The 25584-nt window shown below is 49.3% G+C and overlaps 2 protein-coding genes across 3 annotated transcripts in view; one reads left to right on the top strand and one right to left on the bottom strand.

The window, feature by feature from the left end:
- FAM53B (family with sequence similarity 53 member B) overlaps positions 1-9914 on the top strand; it is a 52314-nt gene extending 42400 nt beyond the window's left edge. Inside the window, exon 5 of the mRNA XM_069797183.1 lies at positions 6120-9914. Within this exon, the coding sequence (XP_069653284.1) occupies positions 6120-6449 (330 nt within the window). The 3' untranslated portion in view covers positions 6450-9914. The remainder of the gene's footprint in view (positions 1-6119) is intronic.
- Positions 9915-12340: 2426 nt separating this feature from the next.
- The window catches only part of LHPP (phospholysine phosphohistidine inorganic pyrophosphate phosphatase), an 89631-nt gene continuing 76387 nt past the window's right edge, over positions 12341-25584 (bottom strand). For both annotated transcript variants that reach the window (XR_011326945.1, XM_069797184.1), the window contains one exon: positions 12341-13255. Coding sequence is in view for 1 of the 2 variants with exons in the window: in XM_069797184.1 (XP_069653285.1) it covers positions 13165-13255 (91 nt within the window). In the remaining variant the exon portion in view is untranslated. The remainder of the gene's footprint in view (positions 13256-25584) is intronic.

The following is a 25584-nucleotide window of genomic DNA, read 5'->3' as shown; positions in this document are numbered from 1 at the left end:
CTTCTCATGATTTCTGGGATTCATCTCTCCAGCATCTCCCTGGGGCTCTGGAGCACCAGAGGGATTCCCGTCGGTGGGTCGTGTAACAGCTTTTTCTTTTGCATTTGTGGAAACTCACTAACATCCTCACTGTCGTTGGGGCAGATACAGAACTCCAAAGACAAGAGCAAAACTGTGAGTAAAACCAAATTAACTCTACAGGCTCCAAAGGCAGTGTTAATACTAATGACTTAAAGTCTCCTTCTTGCTTTTTTTTGGTTTGTTTGTTTAGTACTGTGGTGTGAAGCAACTTGGTAGGATAATAGATATTTCTGAGCCTGCTCATGAAAGCTGTTTTTCACACCAAACAGAATAAAAGCAAAATTATCTGCTAAAGCTGTAGGCTTTCAATACACCATCTAAGCACTGGTGCCTCTTATTGCAAAATTAGGATTGGGGCTGTGTAAATATTATTCCTCATTAGCGGATGAGAAGGGAAGAGCCGGGAAGGCAGAGCCTGAAAAGAAGGGCAGCATCGTGGTACCCGCCGGGAGCAGCGCGGGGAGCCATCCCCTCCGTACAGGGGATGCTGCTGCCGGCACGCTCTGCTGCACGTCAGCCTGACAAAGGGTGCCTGAAAATTACTCAATGCCCCCATAGATAAAATTAAAAAAAAAAAAAAATAGCGGATGAGTTTGAGCTCCCTGACGTGGCAACACTGCATATAACCCAGCTCCGGCTCTGCACCAGGCACACGAGCTCTGTTTGCATCTCATATACCCCATAACTGCCTCCTGTGTTTTCCTTCCTCAGGTATTTCAGTCATTTCTTTCCCGACACTTCATTCATCGCTCAGAGGCTCTTTCTGCGGGAGGACAGGGTCGGTGTAAGACCCGTGGCCTCTCCCCCCCCGATGGCAATGTTGATCTTGGAAGCTGGTGCTGCTGAGCCGCATGCTGCTCGGGGCGAGACAGCCGCGTCTCCCATTTTTTTGGGGAGACCAAACAGCAGCGAGCGAGGTGAGACCCGTCTGGGGTATCCGCCGAGCCGGGAACGCGCGTGGCCGGCGCTGCAGCCCGTGCCGGTTGGCAAAGCTCCTGAGATGCTCCTCGTGGTTATAAGAGGCGAGGTTGGTTTTTCTAGCCTCGGGACCGAGCAGCTCCCTCCCCATCACTCTTCCTCCCCTTCCCACTCACCGGGAGGTCAGCTTCGGGGAACGCCAGCCTGGGGATGGAGTCGGAGAAGATTGTGGGTGCCTTAAAAGCAGTGGAGAGTATTGAACCTGAGTGATGTGTGTGTGTGCCTGGCCCGAATAACAGCAGCTGCTATAAAGAAGTTCTGCAGAGCTTTAAAACCAAAGGAAACCCATTTTCCAGTCTCGAGCATCTTGACAGCACGGATGAGCGCTTTGCATGACACCAATGCCAGGTAGGACTTTGCCGTAGATGCAAACGACCAAAGCGGCAGATCACGACCTGGGTTGAAGGTGTTTTATAGGAAATATTTGCCTCGGAAAGTGATTTAAACCCGAGGCGGGCAGAGAAACCACCAGCGGAGGTGACTTTTTGCTGACCGGTGCTGGATGGGGAGGGCTGGCAGAGGTACATCGTCCCCGCACGGAGCAGCGCTGCTCGCCGCCCGCTTCCCCCTTTCCTTCTGGCACCGGGTTATTTTCAGCTTTATGAAGCAACTGTAGCCCAGTGTGCTAACGGGAGGTGATGACAGCTTGGTAGGTAGGGCCGGCGGTGCTGACAGCTTGTAGCGTTACACCTTCCCCAGGAAAATTGCGGCAATCACCTGGCAGGGTGGGAAAAAAAAAAAAGAAAAAAAAAAGTGTTTGCGCAAAAGCTGTGATCACCGTGGGGATCACGGTCCTGCTAATATTTATTCTAGCAGATCCACCGTGTTTGCAGGGACGTGTTTCGGGGAAAAGCTCGCAGCTGGGTATTTTACGAGGGGAAGAGTTACACGAAGAAATGTTGCTGCGGGATTTCTCCAGCTTGCTTGCTGGTGGGGCTGCTAGCCTCCAGCCCTTGTCCCCCACGGGGACACACGCTCAAGGGGAGTAAAAACCTGCGGAAAAGGGTGGATGTGGGGGGTGAGTCAGCTCTTGCAGCCTTCCCGGCTTTTAGCCTTGGTCCCCGCATGGTGCGGGAAGGAGATGTAGCCCGAGCTTGGTCACCACCACGCAAGAAGGGCTTTGCTCTGAAGGTCAGCTGGCAGCCCTGCAGCTCATTCCGAGTGGCCAAGGGTTTCTTATTTGTATATTTAGATGATTTTTTTAGGTGCTCACTTTAGCAACGTCTCATTTTCTTCCTCTCCCTGGGGGATTGCCCAGCATGCTGGATTGCTGCAGCTTCAGGGAGAGTTGGGGGAAGACAAACCAGCACCTCAAATGGTCAGAAATAGGTTATTGTGGTTGTGAGTAAATGTATTTTGGGTGGAAGGTACATTACAGATGCTGGCTGGGTGAAGTCAGGATGGCCAGAAGCATCTCCCAGAAGCCACCAGATCTGGGAGGGTGTCTGGATTCCCGTGGTTTCCTTGAGACCAACAGCGTCTGAGATGCGTGACACCGCTTTCGGTCTGGGGCTGAAGGACAAGGGTGTGCAGAAGCTCGGGGGGGGGCCCAGGGCTGCCTGGCCATGGGGAACAAGCGCCGCATTGTGCCACCAAAACTGCTCTTTGGCCGATATCAATAGAAGACTTGACTAGCCAGTTTTGCCAGCTCAGCACTTCAGCACGCGCTAAATTCACCCAATAAATAAAAAATGAGTAAAAAAAACTCCTGACGGGCTGAGAACAGACGCTACATTGACGGTGGTGGCTGATCCACCGCTGCTCCGCGGCCAGCGCAGGCGATGCTGGCTCGGTTATCACCATCTTGGGGCAACCCATTCCCAAAAAGTTCATCCCCGCAGAGCCGACTCTGGCTGCGCGGCAGCCGTCCCCCCCGCCGGGAAGGTGAGGCGTGGGATTTTGCAGCAGCCGGTGAAAGCTTCTTCCGAGCCGAGCGCTGGGAAACCTGCGTCAGAGGGAGTAATTCTGCCCAGCACCCGCACGTGGCCTTCCTCCGCAAGTGACTGGAAGCAACAGGACTATCGGAAGGGTTTTTCCATTCTCTTGCGGGGAAGGTAAAAATATTGCCTGGAATGACTCAAGGCTGTACATGGAAAATGTTGGGTTGCAGCATAGGTGGATTTGAGCAGGGAAAATGAGGCTATTGGCTTGATTATCTTGCCAAAGTCCAATAAAATGCAAAATTTCCCTGAAAGTCAAGTACCTTCATGGCTCTTTCTCAGAGATGTGTTCAAGCTCAGAAACACTTTTTGTTTGGATGGGAAGAGCGTGCTGTGGACCAGTTTAGTCGCTCTCCAGGTTGCATCCTCCTTCATTCTTCATTACAGGCATCACCCGTCTCCTTCTTTGAAGCGCTGTAGAGCATCTTCCATCCTCGCAGGATGCTCTAGCCCACCCGCAGCAGCCTGGCATGCCCGCGCCTGGGAAGCACCGGAGCCAGAAGATGAGCTCAATTAGCAGAAGGAGAAAAATTAACGTTCTCAGAAGTGCCAGAGTTTTGTTTGTAGAAGGGATTTGCACTTCTGAGAGGGCTGTTGACTTTCAGGAGACTTAGGCTTTCAAGTGCCTAAATCACTGTTGGAAATACGCTTGCAAATTTTTTTAAGTACTTAGAAAATATTTCTTCTATGTCCTCAGGCCTTCTTCAAGCACAGTGGTAATTACAAGTTGTCCATTAACCACAACGTGCAGATCTCTGCTTGAAGCTGTTACGCATTCAGCACCTAGAAGGCAGACCACATGGAGAGGCACGGCTTGTATTTAAAAAAATACGAGAAGGATGACGTGGGCGCTGGGTGCAGTTGCATTTTTAAAGGAAAAATGCCTGTTTTTTCATGTGGGCTTGGGTCTTGTGGGTTTTTGGAAGGTTTCAGAGACCGAAGGCCATGTTGAAATGTAGCCCCCCCAGGTTGGGCAACTCCTCCTTGGGCAGCAGGAATTTCTCCTTTGAGATACAGCAGCCACTGCGTGATCTCCTGCAACAACTCGTTTGACCATGGTGCGTCATTTAGCGCAGCGCCCAAAGCCTCTCAGCAACGTGTGGTCAGTGGGTACGAATTCAGCACAAGTACCTTTGATTTCTTAAGAAATGATTGGCGTGTGAAGTAGGTAGAGCTTTGACCTGCATCCCTCAGGAGGTATGTAAAGGGGTGATATTTGCTTCATTTACAGCCTGGGGTAAGTTATTTTGGCGGAGTTACTCCCAGCTTCCCTGGATTTGAAAGAAAAAAACCCTCAAACAAATATGCATAAATTCCCCGGGAACATCAGTGGGGATGTTCGGAGCAAGGCTGTGTCTTCAGGCTGCGTCTTCAGGCTGCGTGTTTGGTCCTGAATTGCGCCGCAGCTCACACAGGCAGCAGCCCTGTCACTCCGTGTGACCGATGCTCTGTTGGGTACCGATGCTCTCCTGGCTATTCCAGCTTCAGTCTGGCCCAGGTTTTTGGAGAGAGGGTGTGATGGAAACAGCACCAGGGTTTGCCTTCCCCCGGATAAATGACTGCAAGAGACCCAAAGAGCTCTCCTACACCCTCCTGCTATCCCCAGGCAACCCAACATCCATGTTAGTTTAACGACATTTGTCTAACCTGTATTGACGGGTTCTGGTGATGAGGTTTTACAGCTTTCAGAAATCTTTTAGCAGTGCTCCAGGATCTTTATTGTTGGAAACAATACACCCTCCTACACACCCCTGTTGCTGTCTCCAGCCTAAACCCCACTTTTTTCCTAAACTGTTCCTCGGAGGTTGCCTCGTCTGGACTGACCAACTTCTTGCTGATCTGGACTCCCAAAGAGCTGCCGGCATCTGCAGATTTAACCCTACCAGACAGCTTGTTCAAGAAAATACTGACTGATGCCAGGCACCGGTGAAGCCTCTGGGGAATCCCACCTGATCCATATTTCCACCAAGACACGAGCTACCCATAACTTATCCTGGCGTGTAGTTTTTCTCCTACAAACAAACGTAAGGAGGAGGGGAGTGCTGATGCTCGTGTGCTCATACCTATTTATTGATGTGGTTTCTGAGGATTTGGGGGCCATAGATCAGGTGAGCATCTTCAGCTAATGAAGGAACCGCCTTGCCCCTGGGTATTTGTTGGATTCAGATTCAGGGCAATCGAGTGGGATGTGGCCGGGCCAGGTGTCTGTGAAGCAAGCGCACCATCGCACGCTCGCTTGTGCGCTGGCTCTTGCGAGAAGCTTGCACAAGCTGCTGAGCTACCCCACGGTCTTCTCCTGCTCAGAGCACACGCTCTGTTATTTCCATTGACCATATTATTTCCATTGGCATTCACTAATGAGGATTTAGTTTGCTTTTTTGAAAAACAACCTGGGTAAAAGGCATGCCCCGTCAGGTAGGCACACTTGTGGTCAGGTGGCATCTCCGAGAGCTTGTGCGTGTTCTGCTGCAGAGGATTTTGAACGCCTGTGAGCAACTGTTGGGTTTTGAAACAATTTTGAAGACGTGACAGCACAAAAACTATATCAAGTTTCTGGCCAAGGCAACCAGCCACGGAGCCTCTTCATTAGAGAGAGCAGGGACAGAGAAGTGACCTTGCATGGTTTTAATAAGGGAGGATGGCCATGAGCCATCGCAGCGGCGGGTTTAGCAGTACATGAGCTCCAGCTGCTCAAAGAAGGGACTGAAGTTTCTCTTAGCTAATTGAATAAATGGAGTTGTTGGAAACATTGATTTACTTTTGGCGAAGAGCTCTGTCCTGCCTTACACGCGCGACTGGGAGACGCGTGGGGTGGAGGTGGTGGTGGGTCCGATCCAGACCGGGGTGGGGGGTTGATGCCACCACAGGTTGCAGGGGCAGGATTGGCGCAGGACCTGCCATGGATGGGGACGTTGGGATGATTTGCTCCCGGGGACCTGGCGGCTGCGAGCCGAGCGTTTCTACCGATCCGCTTGCTGTCTGCTGGGATGGCGGGTGGGGGCTCGCAAGTTTGGGGGTCGGCGGGACTCTCGGCTCTTCTAGCCCAGCGCAACTTCAGGATTCCCTCCGGTCCCCGTCCCCACGCCTGTCTCAGCTGCCTCTTTCCCCTTGCCTTTGCAGAACCGCCAGACTTTCGACAGCCTTACCTGCCTTAGCGCCACGGCCGAGGATGGCTCCCAGAGGCTCCCCGGTCCCCAGCCATGGACCGCGGCCCCCCGCTCCCCGGAGGTGATGCCGGGCAGGACCCCCGCCTGCACCCCGGTCCCGGAGCCGCCGCGTTCGCGGGCCGACGAGCGCCGGGCCAGCCGGGACGACCTCTCCTGCGAGGAGGAGGAGGAGGGCGGCGGGAAGGAGGAAGACGGGGCGGTGTGGCGGAGCGGTGGGACGGGCGCTGAGAGCCTCTTCCAGCTGGATGGCGAGATAGATATCGAGCAGATAGAAAACAACTGAGGAGGGAGCGGGGTCCGCTCGCCCCCGGGGTCGGGGGGCTGCCGGCGGAGCCGTGGAGGGCTCCCCGCTGCCGGCGGCCGGGTTTGCGGGGTCCTGCCACCGCTCTCCTCCTGCCAGCTGGAGGGGACGAAGCAGCTTTGCCAAAATTTCATCAGGTATTTAGAGCAATTTGTGTGCGTGCGTGTGTAAATCTTGAAATTCTTTGTAACTACTGTAGTCAGAGATCAGCTAGTCGGAGGAAACCGCCTGCCCGACTGGGGAAACCAGGCACAGGGATCGCCAAAAACTCGCGTTTAGCGAGTAAATGGCTTTTGCCAACGTAGGGTTGGAGCTGATGGGGCTGGCCACGCTCCCCCGGGTCCCACCTGCGCTTGTTTGGAAAGGGATGCACAAGGAGAAACCACCACCCATGGGACTGGAAAAAGTGGGGGAAAACCAGAATACTGAGATTTGCAAACCGAGCACTGGCTGGTGGCTGCAGGGGCAGCTGCGGCTCCTCTCTTGCTGCATCCCACGCAGCCCCGGCACCCCCCACGTCCCTGGCAGTGCCGTGAGAGGGAAATCACAAAAGTGAAGTGTTTTGCTTAAATTTAATAATGGTAAGAGCTGGATTTTTACTTCTTTTTTTTTTTTTTCTTTAATTTTCCTTTTCCTAATAAGGAATTAAAGGGACCCCTGGCTCACACAGCTCCAATGCCGGTGGCATCCGCAGCAGCGCTTGGCGGGCGCTGCCTGAGGATGCTCAAATGCCTTTCCTCCCTATTTTTTTTCCTTCCCAATCCCCTCTCTCAAACCCATCGGGGAAAAAGCCCCGATCAGGCTCGGTGCCACCCTCGCTTGGGTTCCCAACACCCAGTTTTGAGCAGGGCTGGGCTGTTTACCCATTTACCAGCAGCTGTGCCCGCTTTGCTACCCGAGGCACGGCTGCCACCCTCTTTTTTTTGGCTCTGTCTTACTGTGAAGGGGCTGTGTGCCCGAGGCACGCCGCGGGGTTACTTGACAAAAAGTCAGCTGGCAAAAGGCTGAAAATCCAGGTAGCAGCACTGAAAGCTTTTTCCTCTTCCTGTGCCTTTTTTAAGCACAGATAAAGTGGTGACCATTACGTTTGTACGATATGAATTCTCTTTGGTAAAAATAAGCTGTCCACTTGCTAACAGGTTTAGAAGGACATTTTTTTTTTTTGCCCATTTTTTTGTTTTGGTTTGTTTGTTTGTTTAAAGCTCTAGGAAAGCTGTACGAGTGGCTTCCAGCATCTTCTGCAGGTTCCCTCAAGCTCAGGGTTTACTTCCCGAGCTCTGCAAAAGCGAGAAAGGAAAAAAAAAAGTCCTTGATACCAACAGCAATTGAAGACATGATATTTTTAGCGGGGTTTGGCACCCCTGTTGGCAAAGCTTTAGGAGTCAATAACTCAGAAGGTGCTGAGAGCCATTGGTACAGGTTTTATTCATCATTTCTGGTTATGTTAGTGCACTTTTTTTCTGCGGTGGTTCGGGACGCGTGTGGCGTCTCCCATCACAGCGGAACCCATCAGCCATTATATAGCTTTATCCCTGTCCTGGCACCGCAGAGGCTTTGCTCGCCGCAGTGCCCACGTCCTCTCCCTCCAGGCCGGGTTCACGGCAGGCAGGGCCAGCCCCAAATATTTAGGGAAGGGATAACAGGGATGTCTTTTCATTCCGGGGAACCCTCCCGTTCTTTTAAAGCGTCGCTCGATGCACCGTTTAAAAGAAAATACAACCTGGCTTCATTCTTAGCCCTCCTGTAGTGGAAGGCGCTGCCTGTCGCGGACATTTGGGGAGGGTCCGGCCACGCCAGCGTTGCCCCAAGCTGCTGTCCCCCCCCTCCGGTCCGTGTCCCCGCAGCGGCACAGCGCGGTTCTCGGCTTTGAGTCTTCCCGAAGCTCGATCCCCCCCATCACTGACGCGTCCCCCGCTGGCCACGGGCACCTCCTCAGCTGCCGACTCTCAACTGACCGAAAAAAAGGGCAAATTCACCCAAATCCATGTCCGGCTGCTGCCACAGAGCTCCGGGTGGGCTCTCGCATGCGCATCACCGGGGCTGTAATTCCGAAGGGCTTCTGTTTTCTTTCCAAGGGCTGCTACCGGTGCCATGCTAACCCCTCCCCGGTAGGAAGGTGACCAGTGGACCACTACCCAGCTGTACTCGACGTAGCCGTAGCATTCAGTTTACATACAGCACAACCCGTTTGCCTTACTAAAGACGCTTCTCCAATGAGTCGTGGCCTTATACTGGGCACGTTAGCGTAGGCACAGACTACAGTTAGCGACGGTTTTGAGGCCACGGTGGTGTTCTGTTGGGTATTTTGTTGTTGGGTTTGTATGATTTCATGTACTTATTCTCAGTTTAAGAAAGCCTTACTCTTTAAATTTTTTTTTTTTCTTCTCTCTCTCTGTAGAGGTAAAACATTTGTGGATTTATATATATATAAATATATATATAAATAAAGTAATTAAAAATATTAAATATAATATAGTATGTGCCTCAGATTCAGGGGACATCCTGTTGATTGTAAAGTCAGAAGTGGCGTTGCTCCCCGGCATCAGGAGATCTGTACCCTATGCCCGCAGCGACCGCAGCAGGAGAGCAGGGCATCCCCCCGGGGGTCCCGCTCTTGGTTTGTAAAGGATTTCACCTATTACAGACGCTTTGGTAACCCCCCCGGCAAATTCCTGCCGCCTGTCAGAATGTGATATTAAAGTAATATGCAGACAAGGGATGCTATTCCTTGCTAGGTAGCTAAAGCAGGCTTATTATTGTGAAAAGACTCGGTTGCTTGTCCAAGGCGTGACCCAGACTGGCCAGCAGCCGTTTCAGGATGACAGCAAGCTGTGTCAGCAGCAATAAGGGTTCATCAACCTGAAAAAACCCAGAATTTTAATAGGAAAAGTCTTAGCACGTGCACGGGGAGTTTGCTGTGTGTTTGCAGATGCAGCTCGTTGAGCCTGTTCTATGAAAGATTACATAAAAAAAAAAAAAAAAGAAGTATTTGTAAAATAGATTGTAATTTTTCCACGTTATAGCATAGCCTATTTGGCCAATAAAGTTGTGTTTCAAGTGCATTGTTTAAAAGCTCCTGGCTGAACAGGCTAACAGACTTACGTAGGATGTTATAGGATTGTAGCAGTGCTTTACAGCGTTTATGGGTTTGATGTTCAAGAAATCAAAAGAAGAGGATGGCCAAAAAAAAAAAAAAACCACCACAAAAAAGAATTATTAAAAAAAAAAAGCCTTCTGAAGCTATGACCTGTAGTAGCCAAGTCTCGCTGGTAATTGCACAAGCGCAGCGGGACGCGCGTGTCCCCGCGGAGGGGCTGCCCTCTCCCCGGGTGGGCGAGGAGGCTGCCCACTCATACCCCCTCCACGACTTGATTGCACTAGAGCAGCTCAGTCTCAGGAAATTGCTTGTTACTTTTACTGTGTAAATAAAGCTTCCTGGTTCAATAACCCCCCGCCGGCGTCTCGCCTCTCTGTCCTGTCCCCGCGGCCGGGCGCTGCTGCGGGGGTCGAAGGCGTTGGGGACACCCCATGCCCCTCGGGGACATAAGGAACAGTCGGGTTGTGGGACCGGTTGGAGTTTGATGGGACAGAACTGGGTGCGGGAGCCCCCACATCCCTCTCCTTTCTTGGAAGGGGTCTGGCTGCATCTCCTTGGCATCTCCATGGGTGCTGGGGAACGGGGGGGGGTGGGGGGTGTCCCAAAAATGGGTGTGGGTTGGGAAAGCCCCTGGCTGGGACCCTCCATTGGGGTGTCTGTGTTAGAAACAGTAAGGGTGTCCCAACCTCGGGTTGCGCCGGCAAAATGGGCATTTTGTGATGTTCACGTGCAGGCAGACGTGATGCACCCCCCCCACCAAGGTGGGGGGATGTCTCCCATGGCCCCCCCAGCCTGACGCTGGCTGTTATTTAGCTGTAACGCAGCCGAAGAGGTAACAGCGAAATGCAAATCAACATTTAAGTGCCAAGTAACACCTTATGCTTCGTGTTTAAGGACAGACGTAATGCCCCACCCCTTAAAATAAAATCTAAACTCAAGCAAGGCAAGAGCCCACAGCAGGGCAAGGGCACACAGCGGGTGTTAAATAAATTCTTGGCGAAACAGGGCGATACCTCCCTACAGCCTTTGTAAACCAGAAAGGAAAACGGCTGCGTTTCCTTGAGCGAGCAAACAGTTTAAAAAGTTTCATGACAGATGGCAGGATGTTTATCTGCCTAAACTTAATCAGATTGAAGTGATAGGCTTAGTATACTAGAACAAAAAGGAAGAATTATAGGATAAAAAAATTCTCTGTGAGCCGTCACAGCCCTGACGTTCGACCAGGGTTTGCGGCATCCTTCGCGTGTGCACGGATGCACACAGTGCTGTACACTTTGGCTGAACGCTACCCAGAGGATAAAAAGATACAAAAACAGACCAAAAAATTGCACTAAGGTCATTTTCCCAGATGTGGTTTATTTTATTATAATTTAATTTCTAGCCCACTTTCCCCTGCTGTCCCCAAGGGGTGCCGTGCAGCTCAGCGGCCAGCTGGTAATTCTGAAAAACAAGGATTTCCAATATTCACAGGCTGCTCCAGGACACAGAGCATCATTTTGGTGTCCTTCAGTGACCAGGGTCATCCTCAGCTGTTGGAACTGCTGGAAATGTAGCTGGAATTACCGTTCACCTCCCGCTTGCAAATGCAGAAAGCAGCAGCTGAATGCAGACAGTGGCCAGAGCACACTGCCTGAGCATATGTGTATATAAATATATATCACACACAGATAATTGCATACCTTCCCACGGTCCCATGGGAAGTCTGAAGCAGGTTAAAGCCTAAACAGTCTTGTTCCACTACAGTCTAAAGCACAAAGTCTTGCCCAAAACCCAAGGGGCTGCAGAGCTGCTGACGTGCTGGTTAAAAGGGGATTTTTGCCTCTAAAAGGGTGACCCTTGCAAATGCTGGCAAGCATCGGTGAAGCGGGGCAGAGGATGTGATGGAGCAACTCCCAATCTCTAATTCTGCTCCCTGGTTTGAGCTCCTATCCCTGCCATGCTCTTGCTATGTGCAGTAGCCAGGTGTTACCATGTATGCTGCAATATCTGCGCTGCAAAACTCTTGGGTGAGTGAGAAACTAAAAACCCTGGGGATCTGCTGGAGTACCGCAATGCCCAGCAGCAGGGCAACACTCATTTTAGCAATGTTTATTCTGATTAGAAAAAAAAAGACAAATCTCATGTCCGTCCCTGTTCCATGGAGCATCACTTGGCAGCCCCGCACATGCTGAGCACTCCCTGGCAGCAGGATGGGACTGAGCTGGGGCCAAACTGATGCGGCGGGTGCTCGGCAGGCAAGTGGTGCTGGCTCTGGTGCAGGATCAGTCCCGGGGGATGTTCAGTGAGCAAACTGGGTTTGTCCCATTCAGGTGGCTACAGCCATCAGGCAGTAACGTATGCCTGTGTGGTTTTGGTACCCAGGAAAATTGGAGGAAAGTTTAGCAATGACTAGTGAGAAGGAAAGAAAGCGGCTGAACGTTTCCACGTAGTATTTATAAAGCAGAATTTATAGTCGTGGCAGGAGGACTGATGGAGCTGGTGCTTTACTGAGACTGGTTCCCAGTTGGGACTGGAAACTTAAAGCCAGGAGGGCCAGCATTGGCTGGAGCCGAGCTGCCCGTGCTGGCTTTCCCGGCAGGGATTTTAATGGGAAAGGGTGGGAAACCCACGTTACCCTCCACAGCCATGTCTGCCTGCGAGACCCGCAATGGAGAGAAGGAAAAGCCGGTCGGTCCCACAGCCCTCGCCAGCTTATTCCAGCCAGGGAAAAGCATTGCGGATCCTCTAAGCATCCCTGCCAGCGCTGATGTGGACTGAACACAATAAACGGGCCAGATCCACAGGACAAGGCTTATTCCCGACAGGACAGCGCGGTTATTCTGTAATGTGTCACAGCGTTACTGGATTCCCGAGCCCTAACCCGAGGCAGTGCCGGACAGGGGCTAATTGTGGCAGAAACACGGTTACCAGCTTGCCAAGGGTGCAGGGGCTGGCCCCCTTCCCAGGGTTTTTGTGCCACCCATAGCAAGAGGCACACACAGGACCCTGCAGAATGGGGCTGGGCCGGTGTGCTCCAGGGCTTGGTGGCCTCCATCGCTCCTCAAGGACATGCCCCATCCCATCACAGGCACCCCAAAAAGGCACAGTATGGGCAAGTTAAACAGAAAAGCCTGTTCATGAAGGGGTGCTGGGTCCCCCATTTCCCACCTGGGCACCTCCAGGCTGGGTCCCTGGCGTGAGCGAAGAGTTAAAGGGGGGTACAGCCCCCTGAGCATCGCCTGGAGGAGGCAGAGGCTCCTCATCCACCACCCTCAGGGCTCCCCTCGGGCAGACAGGGCTCAGCCCCAGCCGGGGAAGAGCCTGGCGCTTTTGGGAGAGCTGATTTTGCCTGCACTGGCATGGGCACGGCACCAAGGGGAAGACATTCAAGACGTGCTGGAGGACAGCAGGTTTGGTGTTCCCTTTGATGAGGTCAGTAGATCATTTTAGTACCATTACGTGAATTATTTAGGAAAACGCAGGCATTGGCCACCCTGGGCAAGGCTGGGTCTGGGTCCGTTAACGTTGGATGGAGGTGGGAGAGGACGAAGCAGCCTCGCGGAGGGGCTGCGTGCGAGGCCTCGTCCCCGTTCCTTCCGATCACCCACGGCACCGTCGGTTTTACAGCTGCTGGAGGATAACATCAACCGCTTCGGCGAGGTTGTTCACGTACGCATCGGGCTTCACGTGGGGGTGGTTTTCATCGCAAGGCCTGCAAAGTAGACAGAAGGGCATGGCTGAGCACGGACGGGTTCCCGACCAGGTCCCACGTCCCCGGCAGTCCCGCTGCTGCTGCACCCACAGAGCCCAGGGCAGTGCCGAGGTGGCCCCAGATGGAGCACCCTCGGGTGAGCCTGGGCTTCACATTCCTCCCTCTTCTGTTCTTTTTTCCCCTTTTCCCCCTTCTCTCCCTACCTCCCCCCATACCCAGGTCTTTCCTGCATGCAACGGTAGATCCCATGTCCTTGTGCAGCTGGGCTGGGCAAAACTTCACAAAGCCTTGTATGAAAGACAATCTACACGGTTAACTAACTAATCCAAATTAATGCACTGCATTTTACATGGCACTTCTTCGTTCAGGCAATAGCAGTATCAGTCAGGGATTGCTGAGAGGACACTTTGCTGCAAGCCTAGGATCCTACTAAACTGCAAATAATTATTCTGCCATAGTTTTCCTCTAGAAATAGGTAAAGAAAAGAACTCACTTCTGACCCAGAGACATGAAAGGTCTGTACATAGCTTCAGCGAACGGGAGGGCTCTGTCAGGGTTTAATTTTGCAGGATGACAATCGTCTTGTAAATCTAACAGTGGGGGTTTCAGACGCTACCATGAAAAGGGTCAGACTCAACCTCCACTGCAAGTCACCACCCCAAAGCAGAGCGGCTTGAAGCCATTTTTTGCCAATAATTTAATTAGAGGTACTGGCCTAACGAGGCACAGATGCACAATCCTATTTTACTGATTCAGCAGCATTGCTGGGGGGGGGGCAGATGTGGGAGGCAGAAATTTTCCAGACCTCGTGGTCCTGTTATGGCTCTTAGGCTGAGAAACCCAACAGCTGCTGAAGAGAAAACATATGTATTTTATACGCTTAATGGCTTTCCTTTGGGAAAGAGATGAGAGCCTTAATGTCCACCTCCCATCTCTCTCGCTCCCTGTAAAGGGCAAACCTTTATTTAGCACAGACCGATTTCTCAGTGGGGAAGATGCATTTCCCATCGGATGCATGGGAGGCAGAGAGATTATTATTATTATTATTTTTATTATTATTTATGATGTGCAGAATTTGGTGAGCACTTGTCTGTACAAGTACCAACTTATTTCTTCAGTTCCAGCACTGAAGCTCCCCAGGGCTATTTCCTTTCTGTTCATTTTTCAGCCATGATCTCACGTCCGAGCACACAAGCTCCTTGCAAAGGCACGGCCTCTTTCAGGAGCTCATGCTGCTTGAGATCTTACTTGCTGCAAAGGTACAGTATGCAACAAGGAAAGATAAGACACTGATATTCAGCTTTCCCTGTGTCACCTGCAAAGCTGTGTCTGGCACAAGGACAATGGCTCCATGAAATGGACTCTACGTTGGTGCTGGCTGTCATAAAAGCATCGTATTTAAAAGGTGGAAGGTTATTCCATGGGTCTTTTTATTTAATTATCCAAATTCTATCATCTCGTTACAGGGCTAGGGTGCAATAAGAACAGTAATTATGATGGTTTTTAGGTTTTCCTCAACTGAAGAAGAATTTAGATTGCTGAAGGCAGAGCAAGTGATAATACACAATGGAGAAAAACCTTCAAATATAAAGCAAGTAAAAATCCAGTCTGTATCCACCCCTTAGGTGGCGATTATTGCTCACCCCCTGATTTAACCAAGTAGCTTTTATGAATACAGAAATACCTTTGGGAGGATGTGGTGAAATACTGATTTCTTGGCAATAACCCTTAATTTGAGTGCAGATTTTTAAAAAGTAATGAACAAAACTTCTTTCTAGTCTACACCCTGAATAATGTTTCTTTCCTAGCTTATACAATAGGAGAAAAGTTTAAGAACTCCTTGAAACAAACGCTTCTACAAGAAATTTTCAATTACACAGCACTCTGATCTATTAAAAGAATTTTGTGATTGATATCTGTGCTGACTATACAGAAATCCACCTGTAACTCAGCTGCTAAATGCCAGTCATGAAGAAAATGCCCTGTATACACTAAATGTGTGCTGCAGAAGGGGTGGCTGTATAGAGATATATATACTGCAGTAAAACAAATTAGGAAATGAGGTATTTTTACCCATTTGCCCAAATAACGTGTGAAGACAACACACAGGCTGGACAGCCATCAACTCCTGGCTCCAGCGAGGTTAAAACCCCCTTAGCTCCCGGGGAGTTACGAGTTCACCCCTGCGCGTTGCCCAACCGCCCCCCGCCCCACAGGACCGCTGGGGTGGACATGAGCTTCATTTTTTTATCTGCTAACCCCTATTATTCATCCGAGCCCGATTATTTCTCTTCTGCTTTGCAGTCTGATACCCTACAGGCTTACAGCCGGGAACCCTAAAATACCCTTCTGCTACCGATGCTGCAGCCAGCCTCACTCACAACGCAAGGGTTCCGATAGTTTTAATAATACTTCACTGGTGTTATCCAGAAGAAAAAAAATGGGAGAAATACGCAGCCCTTACGCAGCCGATGTGTCCCCTTAAAGCAGACGGGGTGCAGCAGAGCCCAGCGGTTCAGCAGATGCCTCCCTTGCCTGGCCCGGCTCCAGCCAGGACCCCACTTCTCTGCCGTGGTGGGGACCGGCCCGGGGACACCGCGCCATCCCCACGCCGGCCATGCCTACCCCCGGGCTGGAAAGTGTACTTCATTTCAGCCCGTGGCATATTTTGGAGTTATACTTTTGAGGCATGTCATATGTCTTAGATTACCTATACGCTCATCGCTGCTAAGTGGGGGGGGGAAATGCAATAAACAAAATTGTCTGAACTCTGTAGGAAAGCAGAGAACTGGAATAAAACACACTTCCCTGCTCTCTTGCCTTCTCCTACGGCCATGCCAAGGAGCTTTTCCTCCTGTCAGTGCCACCCCAAGAGCTGTTTCATGTGGCCTCTTCCTTTGTCTCGCAGAACGCTTTGTAGCTCACACAACTGCACACAAATAGCCAAGCGATGGCTTTTTTTTTTTCCCCTCTCTAGCTCAGTACTGCTCTTTTAAGCATCTGTCGAAAGGAAACTGCAAGCAATAATCCCCCAACACTAATGCCAAGAAGCAACACTCCAAATGTAGCAGAACAATTCAGGAGCCCGAGTCTGGGTGCCAGAAGTGAGGCAGAAAAGAGAGCTCTGCCATAAAACCTCCGGGCAAAACCAAGATGCTGGAGGATGAGCCCTTCTTCTGCCGTCCGAAGGGAGCAGAGACCGTGGCTCTATGCCAGCCTCTCCCCTGGGGCATTCGGGCTGTTTCCCAGGAGAAACCCCCAGTTATTGAGAGTTTTAAGATACCCTTCAGTGGAGCACTGCTCTGGAACTCAGCCCCAATGTCCTGGGGGTTGCTTTGGTGCATCAGAGCCTCCCTGGACAGGACCACCGGGTGCAGGTGGAAACTTCAGCCAAGAGCAGATCTCGCTCTCATGGTTTTAGCTTGGCTTCTCTTCCAGTCACAATGACCCTTTTTGCATTGCATGATGGCAGACATCACAGCAGCAGGTCACAAAACTGACAGTGGAGGTTACTTTTTAGAACTTTGCTCTTTCATGTTCCAGAAATAAATAAAAAAATCTAAAAATGTCTTTAATTTGCTAGGTCAGTTGAAGAATAAACTTGCATTGAGCTAACTTTAAGATAAACTCCTTCTGATTTTTTTTTCACATGGGACGCTGGTTACAGAGAAGAACATAAATCAAAATGACAGAAAATTATATTCTGTAGCTGAATATTGAGCTGTCAGCAGTCTTGGCCAGTGCACAAACTCACTTGTGAAAAATCAACCACAGCCTTGGGAAACACTCTCTTCGGTAAAGCAGGACTCCTTGGAGGGTCTGAGCACCACAGCCCGGATGCGTACACAAGGAACATTTTCCAGCCCAAGTTGGCCAGGACAGCTGTGAAATGTGGCACTTCATTTCTGCATCACCTCTCCATGGCCACCTTGCTGGTATATGAAGTGGTCAGGGAAAGAAGTGGCTTAGCACAGGGACCCTCTGAAATCCAGGGTGGTCCTTCTTGGTCCCTACAGGCACACATGATCTGTGCCTGCCCTTCTGCACACAGGGCAATGTTAGGAGAATATATTCTTCAAAAGAAAAAGTCATCCAAAATGATCTGTACATAGTAACACATTAAAGATATGAAGTATCTTTAGCACGATGCAACACGGACAGAGGTCTTGAGACTTGGTAGTCACTCACGTCCATCAAATCATCCTCAGGAGATGACTAAACATCCTCCTCTCCCAGGGACCATTTATCACTGTCAGTGCTGCAGAAGCTGAGCAGCTATCTGTAGCCCCATGTGTTCTGAGCCAGATCCTCCGCCCATACTAAACTGGTTAGTTCAGATCAATGCTTCAGTCTGAGACATCAAGGAAGCAGCAGGGTGCTGCAGAAAACTGGCTCTGCAATTTTAACTCTTCACTCGGTCACTTGGTAAGAGAAGCTCCAGCATGATATCAGGGCTACTGACTAGCAGAACGCGATGGCTTCCTCCTGGTGAAGCATAAAACCAAATCCTAGATCATAAGGGGCAGTAAAAAAATCAACTTCTGCAAGAATAAGAAGGTTCACTTACTGTCTGGGTCAGATTTCCACTTGGATAGGTCTGTTCTGACAAGCTAAATTCCCTACCTAGACTCAGCTATCAGGAATGGTCTTGAATTGCCCTGACCTGCTATGTAATTTTCTGCGATGGTTCACCCGGATGCAGCTGAATATCCGTGAGGGATGAAGGGATCCACTAGGAGTCTTTAAAGTGAATGAAGCAAATACATGCAGAAGAGACTATTGCTAGGGACAGCGTAAAAAGATGCCTCGAAAAACACAGACTTTGAGTTAACCCTTTTCTTTCCCATACCAGTTGGGATTCCGGGTTTAGTCTGTGGGTCGAGGTGGGCATCGGGCACTGCTGGCAGTCGGCTCTGAATGGCACTCTCCTGGGGGACCATTTCTGCAGAGGGAATTGAAGCTGCAGAATGTCTGTGAAGCAAAGCATGTGGCTGGGTGCCGGAGGTGTCCTGCCAAGCTGGGAGCCAGTCGTCCCACTGGGAGCAAGGAGGAGGTATCTGACCACCAAAACCTCACATCATGCTGTCCTAGGAAACTTCACGTACCACGTGGAATGCCTTTCTCAGCACCTCGCTTGTGCTTATTTCCAACAAAACATATGGAGAACGAAAAGGAAACAGCTGGATTACTGTGTGGACAAAATATTTAGTAGATAAAAGTCTAAGTGGAGGTAGCTGACATGGATAGTCATGGCCACAGGAATGGAAACAGCCCCAGAAACCAGATCAACCTGAGACCTGCCGAAACTTGACTTCAGAGAACAAGAGCAGATGGGGATTGATCAACACATGATCAGTATCACAGGTTAAAATTAGCTTTTACATAGTTCTTTAAAATAGGGGTGGGTAGGAAAAACACCACACAGGGCCAAAGTAAGGCACAGAAGTTAATTTGAAAAAGACAAACGATCTCACATTCCAGCGTACAGAGCTGCAGTCATTTGGCAAACCTGATCTGTAACGCTGTGTGTCCCACGATCGCTGACCTTTCCAGCAGCACAGCTTTCTGTAAGACAGCAAACCCCATCCCACAAACTCTCCCTTTGTTTGTACAAGGGATCTCTCTGTGTCACCACACAGACTTCCCACTAACTCCCCAATTAAACAGCATATACTCCTGCTGCATAAAAGTAGATAAAATAGCTTGAAACCATTTCTCCTGACAGTGTATTCTTCGGGGGCTCTTACCACGGCTGTAAAATACGTGAGACAGAGTTTAACAAGATTTTCTTTACGAGGAATGTAAACAGACACTGTAACCTTTGCTAGTTTCTTTGGACAGATGCAGTAATTTCACTTGGTGCCATGAGTGAAACTCTCTTTTTTGTGAAAGGTGCAATTTAATCAGTTTGGCACCGAAAACCCAGATAAATCACAATGACTGACAGCACATTGATGGGTAGCTGATGAACGGCTGTAGAGCATGTTTCCTGACATTACGATGAGAGACAAACCTGCACCAAAGCCACTAGATGCACCCAGTGTTGGAGCAGGTTCCAGAACTTCCTATACCTGGACCCCGTATCTTGTGTCACAGACAGATCTCCCTGGAATAGGAAGAGAGACTTTTGTGGTTAAAAAAACAGATTTTGGAGAGCTGCTGTGATGGTGTGTGTGACCAGAGCAGAAGGTTGTCCTCACGGAGCAGCTAGCACCTTCCTTTGCTTTGCTGCCATCGTTTGGGAAGATGCTTTTGCTCGGAGAGGTGGGCACCATCCACAGAAACTCCTAACCACAAGCCACGCAGCCAAGGATGCCTTCTACATTGCTGCAGAAGTTGGTGGCCTCTAGAGACAACCTTGCCATGCCAATTCCTCCTGGCCAACACACCTGCAAGAGCTCCAGGAAAGCAAACCCGCGACAGAGCAAACCAGCATCCTCCACTGCTCTTCTCTTGCCTCCCAGAACTGCACACACAGCTAATTGTGTTTAATTGCAACTCATTTAAATTCAAGCATCCACAAACAGGTAGAAATTAACAGCCAAATTGTTTGCTAACACCTGAAGGAAGTCTGTGGGCTTGCCTCTTAATTGTTCCCGTTTATGTTAAACTGCTACAGTTTTAACTGAGAGGAATAAACCGGCTTAGGTACAACACTTCTCCAGGCAATATACCTCAACATACAGGAAAATACTAAGATTGAGGGGATAGGGAGTTCTCTGCCCGCATAAATTACCTAAAAAAACCAAACAACCTTGGCAAATGCTAGCAAACATTCCCTAGATCTTTGCTTTTCTGCATTTCAAGGTACTTCCTGGGGTGAACACTCGTACTTTTCAAATGTACATGTGCTGAAAATTTAATTTGCAGTGTTGTAGTAATTTGTTCGTTTCTAATCAGTTGGCTGCACGGTGATGCTCTAACTAATGAGCTCAGAGACCCAATTCCAGAAATAACTGCTTAGAAGAAGATGCTGAGAGTACTGGTAGGGCTAAAATAGGTGTATGGGGAAGTGCTTGGTGTCCCTGCTGCAGTTTGCTCTACCAGGTCTTCCACCAGATCTTCTACCAGGTCTTTTTAAACTGGCACTTGCAGCGCTGAGATCTGATGGAGGACATCACACAGAGGAGCAAGGAGGAGATCAGAAATGGTGATCATAACTGCAGGTTCAGGGAGAGCAAGTGGGGCTTCATCAATATAAAGAAGTAAAAGGAGTGGAGGTGACCAGGACAGATCACAAACTGGAGGCTGGCAGTGGCAAACTTCGGTGGATATTACATATAAAGCTTGGGAGAGGATCAACACAAGCATTTTCAATGCTTCTCTTCACAGGCATGACCTTTACTCACGCCGGTTGTAAATTACCCCTTGAATAATCTCAATTCCTGCCATTTCTGCAGGATACACCACACCAACCAGCCGTTGAACATACAACGCTGAGGAAGCGGATGACGCAGGCAGTTGTCTTCCTCCACCCATCCCTATTTATTTTCTCTCTCAGGAAATACAGCACATGTGAACACGCCAGAGTAAGAGCTTTGGAGATTAAAGGTCCTGAAAGTCTTTGTATGGGCTGTGGATAGGACATATACAGATTCATCTTAAGTAAGAAACAAGCATGAAGAAATGCAGGACAGTGATGGGGAGACATGATGCAAAGTGCTGCCATTGGGACAGAGGGTACTGTTGGCTAAATACTCTCATGTGATTACCCCAGAGCATGAGATTTTACCAGAACTAACTTATTTCTACCACCTCCAACACCCCTCATGCAAAAATGCACTGGAAAGTCAAGCTGGTTTGAACAAATATTTAAACAAGCAGAGCACTGGTGTTCAGGGCAGCAATTTTCCTTGTCAAAACTGCAGATCTCGCTCATCTTGTAAAAAAGCAGTTCACCAGGGGCCAGGCACTAAAAGCGTTTGTACCAGCGTTACAGTGGAGGAGAGGGAGCAGCACACACGCCTGTTCTGGTTTTGGACGGGTTCCCAGCCGGCTTGTCCCTGAACACACGTGGCCTGGGGACAGCTGGCGTTGCAGGGAGAGCTGGAACCTGGTGGCCATCAGGATGGTGAGACCCTCAACCAGCCCCTTCTGCCACACAGAGCTCTGGTCCCTTCTTCTCTGCCCACGCTGAAGGCATTGTATGGGCTCTGAGCTGGGACCTACTGCGGTCCCATCCACCCCTGAATCCAAAGGTTAAGCCATCATGGCTCAAAAACCAGTCTTGCTCTGTGCTTGGGATGATGGATACTTGATCGGACTCCTCAGAGAAGACTCAGGTGGAAGGGGGTTACTGCATTCATGACTGCCATCCTCAGCCTCGTGGGAACCATTTTAATTCATCTCATGCTGTGAGGGTGTGTATTGGTAATATCTGCGCAACATACTCTGTTAGGCCAATTGATACAGCTAGAGGAAACAGATAAACTTTTGAGAACGCAAAATGCTTCTGCCTCCACAGAGGTGCATATTCACCCCTCGGTCACCTGGGTTTCCCCTGTCATGCCGGCCAAGACCCATTTCACCAGTGTTGTCTATCCAAAAGCAAGATGCTGTCCCCAGGCTGGTCACCTGAATCTCTTCAGGAGCCTCCTCCTCAGGACAGACAGATCCCTCTGAGGGGAAAGGGAAGAGTATTCATCCCATGTTCACTCTATCTTCTTAGATAACAAGTCTGGATAGGAAATATCCTCTGGAAGAGATGATTTTTTTTCCTACTGACTCTATTTAAAACAGATGATGAGCTCATAGCCCAGAACCAGTTCTTCGACAGCCAGGGTTAGGTGTAAAGAATCTGGTCTAACTTTTAGATAAAGTTTAGATAAAGTTAACCGAGATAAACGCTACCTCTTGCGTTACTGCAGACAGCGAGCACATCGTAGAAACAAACCATATATGCCAGGCGTGTTTGTGTAAGTGCAACGGCCCCCAGGCTGGATGGGGGTGGACTGGGGGATCAGAAGCTCTGCACTGTACATATGGATGCACCTAGTGCTGCAATGCAAGTAGAGCACAGCTGTTTTCAATAAAAGCAAGTCTCCCTCTCCCCCTCAAAAGTTAAATGCACATTCGCTGTTTGCTGAGAAAACCTGAGAACTGCCCCTGCTTTGCCAAACTATCCAGTCTAACAGGGTGTTTGCAAGCACTGTGAGACTCAACTCTGCCTGCTTGGATTAATTACTGATGACCTGCATGGCTTTGCCAAATGACCTTACTCAATTCAGTAGAAAATAATTTTAAATGCCCCTGAGAAAGAATTTGGACGTAAATATTTTCTTTGTGCATATATACAAACAGATGTGCATCTTAAAAGCAACTGATGCATTAGCTATTAATGGGACTTAATATTACACGAGAGTGGGAAAGATTAATTTCAAGGGCTGAATTTGAAGCTCAGTGGCGCTCAGGCATTTTACTCTGATAGGCACTTTTAAAGACCTTAACCTAAGAGAATATTTCATTGCTTTCCTTTAATACATTGCTTACAAAATCCATATGTGTAAAATGAATGCTGCATTTGCAAAGCATCACATGGAGATTTAAGTTGCAGAACTCTGGCAGATCCAGATACTAGCAAGAAAGAAGCTTTGCAGATTATAAAAGAAAGAAGTCTTAATTTAGGATTTCAAATGCTGTTTGGAGAAGTTTAATTTAAAAAGTATTAGGCCAAATTTGCACTGATAATGTAACCCTCTAAACAAGACACTCAAAGATACAGTATTAAAAGACTCACTCTCACCAAACAAGAATTAGAGCTATCCTAAGGAGAATAATATTTGTCTTCAGATGGTGCTCACTAAATCAGTCTTAATTTTAAATGAGAATGAAACTATGAGATACCTGTGCCACTCCCAGGAAACCCAAGCAGACAGACACGCATGCACCCACCTCTCCTTCCAAAGGGCAGGAACAGCCAATTCATGCACGTGTTGGGAACCAGTACCTCCCTGCTCCAAAACCTTTCTCATGTGAGAAGCCAAAAAAGCACCTACACTGGAAAATTAAGGCACGCTCTACAACTTTGGCTGCAAACTTGCTCAGCCCAGACAAGGCAATGCCATGGTCCCACAGCAACCCTGGCACAGCAGGACCGCTCCACGGTGTCGCTGTCTGACTTCTCCTCCCAGACCAGATAGGAATATTAGATCTGACCTCGTTACACTCAAGGATGTCAGGAACCCACCTGTTTCTAAACATACTCATGCTATTAACTGATATAAGGAAAGGGAATGATGTTGAACTTCTACTACAACATCATTTTCTTCTTTTAAATAATACATTTCCATGGATTATTCTGAACTCTTTCCAGCCTCTGCCACTGGCTGTTCTAAAAGTGGGGATTGCATGAGTAAGGAAAATGGCTCCATGCACATCACCCAGACAGCAGCTCCTTCTGGTCCTCTGGCATATGACTCCCTAAAGGTGGCAGCCCACAGAGCTATTTATTTTTCAGAGCCTGCATCAGCTGCCCGAAGTGACGGAGCTGATCAGCAGCTTTGCTTTTTGTTTTGTTTCAGTGACGAGAAAACCAGGCCTGCCTGGCAGCTGAGTGGGTAATGAAGTAAGCCTTGTGCCAGTGCCTGCAGCCTCTGGGCTACTGTATGGGCTGTTGGGGAGCGAGCTCCTAAATCCAACAGAAAACAATACAATCTTGTACAGATCAGCAATAGGAAGCCCACATTTGATCCCTTTTCTTTTTTAATTGGCAACGGAGATCTGAGGCTAGGCTACCTCCCTCCAGAGAAATGCAGGATGTCCTCTGTTGGTTACGTTCACAAAGATGGGAAGCTGTTCAAAGAATGATGACATGCTGCATTTATGGACCGTGCTTCATCCAAGTATCTCAAGCTCTTCAGAAGCCTAGCAGGAAACGTGCAGCACCGCTGCCCTGGAAACACGCTTACTGCAGCTGCGCAGGGAGGCAGCAGGGACGGCCGCGGCATCTTCCTTCTCCTCCTGGCTCTCTTCCACCTGGTCCTCTCATCAGGCAGGACACGGGAGGAAGCGCTGGGCTGAGGAAAGCTAGCTAGCACATTTTTCAAGGTGTCAAACCACGTCTATGTTTGTGCTTAAGAACAGATTACGGAAAGTATGCTAAACTAACATTGTTAGTGTAAGGATTAAATCCCCAGTGCTCCTGGCGCTCAGCCCTCTGCTTGGACCAGGAGAATAGCCCAAGGTTTATACCCACTTCCTTCCAGCTTTGAGTTACAGCTCCTCAGATGAAGGTTGCTGGTGTGTCCGACTTGCTGTGTGCTGTACAGCACACACTTAGTGCAGACTCAGCATGAACCTGGCCCTGCTGAAGTCTTCCATGAGTTTTGTCAAATACCTAGTGCCAGTCAAGTCAACAGGGATTTTGCTCTACGTTGTCAAATAAATAATCCTGAATTTGAAACAACTGACTAATGAATACTGGGGTTTGAGCAGTAAAGCATTCGGGACGCTTGGTTTCAGCTCGGAGTGTTGCACCTCGTAAGCTCTGCACAGTAAAGTCTGTGTCCTGTGCTGAACTTGCACAGCCTCCTGCACCATCTTCTCCATTGGTCCCTGGCCGCCACTTCCATAAATGTAATGGCTAATAAATACTGGGGTCACCTCCAAATAGCTTCTTTCACTTAGGTTGTGTGTGACTGACTAGATACTTCCCATAGCAGTTTATTGCTGGCTGTTATTCACACATGCAAACCACAGCCTAAAACCACAACATCATCCAGACTCCGACACTACGAGTTTGGTACCGCACCTCGCACGCTCAGAACAATGGCACCAGGCACCACCATCTCTTTGTTTTCAGACCCTGCCACATTCATCCTCGTAAGGCTAAGATGGTTTCCGAGTCAGTTCTTCACGAGCTCCAAGACCTAGAAGCCAACAATCAGGCTGTGCAAGGTGCCCAGAAGAGCTGTGAACGAAAGGGGTGCCCAGGGGGATTGATACCTTCACTTCCAGTGCAACGCACGATGCAGGATTTTTCCATTGCAGGTATTTGACCTCTCCCAAGGGAACTCTGAAAGAGTCTGCAAGTCATGGGAGAGCACACAACTGCATTTCTAATGATGGCCTCAAAGCACCAGTAAGGCTATTGCAGCAGCTCAGTTTCCACTGCTGTATTACTTGCTTAGGGACGGTACTTAGTATTTCTTAGGATCAGACTGAACTTGGTACATTTCTTAAATATTAAATCAATAAAAAAGACTTAGAGTTTTAAAGCAGAGGAGGACAAAACGCAAATAAACAGGTACAGTAGCATGGAGACTGCTTTACCTTCTTGGTATCTGTAGTATTTGCTTTTATCTGAGCATTTCTATGCAGACTAGTTTCCT

This window comes from Haliaeetus albicilla, chromosome 11 (assembly GCF_947461875.1).
Source record: "Haliaeetus albicilla chromosome 11, bHalAlb1.1, whole genome shotgun sequence".
Taxonomy (NCBI): domain Eukaryota; kingdom Metazoa; phylum Chordata; class Aves; order Accipitriformes; family Accipitridae; genus Haliaeetus; species Haliaeetus albicilla.
This window is presented reverse-complemented; position numbering and strand designations above follow the sequence as displayed.